The sequence below is a fragment of the Mus caroli genome, chromosome 9 (assembly GCF_900094665.2).
Source record: "Mus caroli chromosome 9, CAROLI_EIJ_v1.1, whole genome shotgun sequence".
NCBI lineage: Eukaryota > Metazoa > Chordata > Mammalia > Rodentia > Muridae > Mus > Mus caroli.
In genome coordinates this window covers 35332266-35339035 of record NC_034578.1, presented here as the reverse complement: position 1 = coordinate 35339035, position 6770 = coordinate 35332266, and the positions used below count along the sequence as shown (strand labels likewise).

At 36.1% G+C, this 6770-nt stretch overlaps 1 protein-coding gene across 1 annotated transcript; it reads left to right on the top strand.

Annotated features, from left to right (window-relative positions):
• On the top strand, positions 1 to 669 carry LOC110302635 (olfactory receptor 146-like). The gene has a single exon (XM_021173435.1). The coding sequence runs from the start codon at positions 1 to 3 to the stop codon at positions 667 to 669; it is 669 nt and encodes a 222-aa protein (XP_021029094.1).
• The last annotated feature ends 6101 nt before the right edge of the window (positions 670 to 6770 follow it).

Genomic DNA, 6770 nt, shown 5'->3' with positions numbered 1-6770 from the left:
ATGGAGAAGAATGAAATCTCCTACCCTGAGTGCATGATTCAACTTTACTTCTTTCTCCTTTTTGCTATTTCAGAATGTTACATGCTGGCTGCAATGGCATATGATCGCTATGTTGCCATCTGTAGCCCCTTACTTTACAGTAGCATCATGTCCCATCATCAGTGCCTTTCTCTTGTTTTAGGAGTTTACATTATAGGCTTAGTTTGTGCATCAGCTCATGTAGGGTGTATGTTTAGGATTGATTTCTGCAGATATGATGTGATTAACCATTATTTCTGTGACCTTATTTCTATCCTTAAACTCTCGTGCTCTAATGCTTTTGTTAATGAGTTGATGATTCTAATTTTTAGTGGAATTAATATTATTGCCCCAACCCTGACCATCCTCAGTTCTTATGCTTTCATCATTATCAGCATCCTACGCATAAAATCCACTGAGGGTAGATCCAAAACCTTCAGCACCTGCAGCTCCCACATCTCAGCTGTTGCTGTCTTTTATGGTTCTGCTGCATTTATGTATCTGAACCCATCTTCTTCCAATTCTATGGATGAAGGAAAAGTGTCTTCTATATTTTACACCATTATTGTTCCCATGCTCAACCCCCTGATCTACAGTTTGAGGAATAAGGATGTCAATATTGCTTTGAATAAAATGATACAAAGAAGATAATTTTTCTGACAAATGTAATGTGTCAAGTGTATTATAACCCTTAATTTTGGCTACTACACAGTATGAATTAAATATGTTTAAATTTATTCATCCTATATAAAGTTTCTTCATTTAATTAGATTCTATTACATTATTTTTCTTCCTTGGCCTTACTAATTTTATTTTCCCCAACAACTCACCTTGTGTCTTCAATTCCAGGGTCACAACCTTATTCTTAACATACTGAATATTTGCTACCAGGCCTTGATATTTTTCTTGATTTTATTTTCTCCGTTTCTATTGCACATGAAATCCAATATGTAGCCATCATTTTTTTTCTTCTTAACCATTCTATGTTTTATTCAGCATTTTTGCTTTGGTTAAACACATTAAGCATATATTTCAGAAATTCTTTAAGACTGTGTAAAGCAACTGGCAACACTCGTATAATAGTAGAAAAGTTCTTATAGATTTAGATTTCTCTAGATCTTTCTTTAGATTTCTCTGAAATAAAACATAACACATGTTTGATAACGTGGTTTATTACTTACTTTAATATTCTGCTTTTGGGTTTGCATGCTTATGTTTGTATGTTAATGTTATTGTACACATATATCTGGATGAATGTATACATGTATGAGGAGTTCAGAGGACAAGTACAGGTATTGATCCATAGAAACTGTCTCTCTTATTTCTTTCTATTTCTTTCTTAATTCTAGTAAGAAAATGCTCATGAAGATACAAGAGGAATATGGGGCAGTAAAAAGAGCAAACCAAGGAGAAGTCCCCTTTCTAATGTAACATTGAAAACCCTAAACCTATAGAACAAAGTAAAATTATTAAATGTCACAAGGGATACCAGAGCACATATAAAGGAAGATATATTTGAATATGAGCCATATTTTTCAACATGATCACATCATTTGATGCTTAAAAAGCCTTTGACAAAATCAAACGTATTTCCCTGATATAAGTTATGGAAAAATCTAGGAGTGCAGCATACATATTCTAATATAATAAAATAATAATATACAAGCCCACAGCCAATATTAAATTAAATGGAGAAAATTCAAATAATTTTACTAAAGTCATTGATAAAACAGTGTGTTCACTATTATCCCTCTTGTTAAATATGTATCTCCACACCTTAGCTTAAGAAATAATATGGTTGTAGAGATAAATAAGATAAAAATAAAGGAAGAAATCAAAGTGTCCTTGTTTGCATATGATATGATTTTACACATAGGAGAATATAAAGGCAACACCAGAAAACACATACTGCCACTAGAACATGTGTCAAAATATAAGAATATGCTGGGCAGTGGTGATGCATGCCTTTAATCCCAGCACTTGGGAGGCAGAGGCAGGTGGGTTTCTGAGTGCGAGGCCAGCCTGGTCAACAGAGTGTGTACCAGGACAACCAGGTCTATACAGAGAAACCCTGTCTTGAAACAACCAAAAAAGAAAAAAATATATATAAGAATATAAAATCAGCACACAAAGACCAGCACATTTTCTATATACAAAAAAAAAAGGAAGAAGGAAGGAAGGAAGGAAGGAAGGGAGGCAGGGAGGGAGGGAGGGAGAAAGAAAGAAAAAAAGAAAGAAACAAAGATACAAACAAACAAAGAAACAAAGAAAGAAATAACAAAAAAGACAGAAAAGAAAAAGAAAGAAAGAAAATGGAAAAAAGGAAAGAAGGGAAAAATGGAAAAATACCTTTCACAAGACCGTCCAAAGTAAAATATATTAGAACAAATTAAAGTAAATGAAAAATCAGTTCAATGCAAATTTATGATTTTTTTATCAAAAAAATCAAAGAAGATACCAAAAATTTTAGACCACCCACACTCTTGAAGGGTTAATATTGTGGAATAGACTTCCTTCCTATAAAATAAATAAATAAATAAATAAATAAATAAATAAATAATCTACTGATTTAATATAATCTCTCCTTTCATCAATTCTGGAAAAGAATATTTTTCAGTTATAACAAATACCAAAATACCCAAAAAATTCTGAACAAAAATGGGGGAAGAAATTAGAGGCATCAAGTTGGTTATAGTGTTTTATTAATCAATAAGAGCCCTAACTAAAAGTTATGATCCAGATCTTGATGGTAATACCTCATTGCTGAAGACACCACATACTTGAGTCACTGCATATGGAGAAGTCATGTAGGACTCAACCTGGAAGTGTTAACCCTACTGGTTTGTTTTCTTAATATCTATGGGTTCTACATATCCTAGTATAGAAGAAAATTCAACAGTCTTGCTTAGCAACAATCCTTGATTTTCCTAGAAAACTTTGTGCAATGTTATATTAAGGACACAAATGTTATGGGAGTACACAAAAGTTACATCTATGTACTACTCTCCAAGATAAAATTCCTTTCTAGTACTGTAGACCCCTGAAGCTGGGCCTCAGCTCAAGTCCTGGGATGAGCTGGCCAGCACTCCAGTGACCTGAGAGAAAACCACACCTGATGCAAATCACAAGAGGTTTTATTATCAGCTAGCTGAGGATGAAGTCCCTGTGCCAAGCAGGGCAAGGGAGTTCCACCCAGAAAGGTGACAGTAGGGGGCTTTTAACAGCTAGCTGAGGAATTGTGAGGAGTTGGGAGGAGAGTTGGGAGGAGTTGGGAAGAGTTGGGAGGAGTTGGGAGGAGAGTTCTTCTCTTCTGGGTGTCCTTGGTGAAATTTACAAGGCAGGAGTGGGGAGTGAGTTCTTTCTGAATTTTTATCTCCATGTCCTCGGCACAGTAAGGCAGGCATCTCTGGTTGTAAAGTATAGAAATAAAAAGGCTTTTTGCTGGCTATAGAGAACAAAGAGCTTCTTTCTGACTGTATTTTTAGAGATCAGGGAAAACAAGCTTGGGCTTTACCTTCCATGGAGAAATGCACTAAGTCGGGGTCCCACAGTACCATTAACTGAATCACAACCCCATGCATAGGTAGATCATAAGCAGCAGAGTTGGACCTACTACTAATCAAATATATATATATATATATATATATATATATATATATATATATATACTGCTAGACATGGGAAGTTGGATTCATCTTTACTGCTGTAATTCCCTTGCTTGTACATACATACAACGATAATTTAATTCATTGCTACTATAATAATTTTTGAACAATATATCATCTGTTAGATCAATTAGGACTATGAAATATAGGGACTGTTGAGATCATGCAGTTAATAAGAGTGCTTCCTGCAGGGTGCAGAGTAAACACTGTAGTATAAGTGGCTAGGTGAGTTATTAAGCATTAATGCTTAATTTCCTTATATACTAAATGAGCTGCTTTTAATTCCATGAGAAAATAGTCATTGTACTTGAGGAAATACTTCAGCTCCTTACACATGCTAAATCAGTATTGATCTTTAAATAAAATATAATATCTACATGGAATAGTTTATATCCTCATTTCTTATTTATAATTTTCCCCTGTATATACTCTTTTTTCACATTTTTAGTAGATATTTTCTTCATTTACATTTCAAATTCTATCCCCAAAGTCCCCTGTAGAGTTCCCTTGCCCTGCTTCCCTACCCACTCACTCCCACTTCTTGGCCATGGCATTCCCCTATACTGGGGCATATAAATTTTGCAAGACCAAGGGGCCTCTCTTCCCTATGATGGTCCACTAGACCATCTTCTGCTACATATGCAGCTAGAGACAGGAGCTCTAGGGATACTGATTAGTTAATATAGTTGTTCCACCTATAGGGTTGCTGACCCCTTCAGCTCCTTGGGTACTTTCTCTAGCTCCTCCATTGGGGGCCGTGTGTTCTATCCTATAGATGACTGTGAGCATCCACTTCTGTACCTGCCAAGCATTGGCATAGCCTCACAAGAAACAGCTATATCAGGTTCCTTTCAGCAAAATCTTGCTGGGAAATGCAATAGTTTCTGCATTTGTGGTTGATTATGGGATGGACATCCGGGTGGGATAGTCTCTGGATGGTCTATCCTTTTGTCTTACCTCCAAACTTTGTCTCTGAAACTCCTCCCATTGGTATTCTGTTCCCTCTTCTAGGGAGGAATGAAGTATCCACACGTTGGTCTTCCTTCTTCTTGATTTTCTTGTGTTTTGCAAGTTGTATCTTGAGTATTCTATGTTTCTGGGCTAGTATCCACTTATCAGTGATTGCATATTAAGTGACTTCTTTTGTGATTGGGTTACCTCACTCAGGTAGCTAAAACCATCCAGTGGAAAAAAGACAGCATTTTCAATAAATGGTGATGGCACAACTAGCAGTTATCATGTAGAAGAATGCTAATGGATCATTCTTACCTCCTTGTACAAAGCTCAAGTCTAAGTGGATCAAAGAATTCTACATAAAACCAGAGACACTGAAATTTATAGAGGAGAAAGTGGGGAAAAGCCTGGAAGATATGGGCACAGGGGAAAAATTCCTGAACAAAACTGTAATGGCCTGTGCGGTAAGATCAAGAATCGACAAGTGGGACCTCATAAAATTGCAAAGCTTCTGTAGGGCAAAAGATACTCTCAATAAGACAAAATGGCCACCAACAGATTGGGAAAGAACTTTTACCAATCCTAAATCAGAGAGGGGACTAATATCCAATATATACAAAGAGCTCAAGAAGCTGGACTCCAGAAATTCAAATAACCAGATTAAAAATAGGGTACAGTGCTAAACAAAGAATTCTCAACTGAGAAATACTGAAGGGCTGAGAAGCACTTGAAAACATGTTCAACATCCTTAATCATCAGGGAAATGCAAATCAAAACAACCCTGAGATTCCACCTCACACCAGTCAGAATGGCTAAGATCAAAACTTTAGATGACAGCAGATGCTGGCAAGGATGTGGAAAAAGAAACACTCCTCCATTGCTGGTGGAATGGCAAACTTGTACAACCACTCTGGAAATCAGTCTGGTGGTTCCTCAGAAAACTGGACATAGTACTACCAGAAGATCCAGCAATTCCTCTCCTGGGCATATATACCCATAAGTTGTTCCAACTGGTAATGACACAGGCTCCAGTATATTCATAGCAGCCTTATTTATAATAGCCAGAAGCTGAAAAGAACCAAGATGTTCCTCAACAGAGGAATGGATACAGAAAATGTGGTACATTTATACAATGGAGTACTACTCAGCTATTAAATACAATGAATTTATGAAATTTTTAGGCAAACGGATGTATATACTCTTTTTAAAGTATCTTACTGTATAGATACATTAAGTGTCTGAATTTCTTTGTCCTATTCATTAAATTCAGTTTTAAATGGCAATGGGCATTTTAAATAGCTAAAGAATCCCCCAAAACTTTGGTAGAATTGAAGTGGAAGTTTTGGAGCCTTGCCACAGGAAAAGATTTTAATATGGTAGACAGGCAGTAGAAGTTGTCATGAAGCTTCCAGTTTGAGGTTAGACTATCAGACAGGCTGGCACACTAGGAAAAGATTTTCTTATTTCTATTTCCAAACTTCTATTGTTATAATCTGAATGAGGAATGTAGTAATCTTAAGTCTAATTGGTCCCCAGGGCTACCAATGACTACATTATGAAAAATGCCCAAGGGCATATGAAAGAAAATGAAGGAGGGGGCAGTCAAGATGTTGAAAACTTGACAGCATGTGTGTGCTATGAACATCATTGTACAAACACAAAATATTAGAGCCTGAGACTAGAAAACCCTGAACTCCTCTAAGTACCAAAGAAGAAGACTTACGTTTCCTTTAAAACATAGTAGAAAATCCCACGCTTCATAAAGTAGCAAGTATCTCTAGTTTCAGTGTTCTTGCTGGGATTAGGAGCACTTACAAGTGAGAGCATCATAGTAAGTTCAAGGTCAGGATGAACTGGTGATACACTGTCTCAGAAATCCCAGGGCCTGGGATATAGCACAGCCATAAAGCCATAAAGCATTGCCTAGTAAGCTTAGACAATGAGTCTAATCTTCTGCATTGAGAAGAAATGCTCCCAAGTTGTGGCAGGAAAAGTGTTTCTGTATATGTTTTTCATTTTTCTATTAATACTTTACTACATATTCACTGAATACATGACATCTGAAAGTAGGACATTTCTAAATATTCAGTTATTTTTAAAAACTTTATTTTTCTGAAATGTTTTAATTAAGAT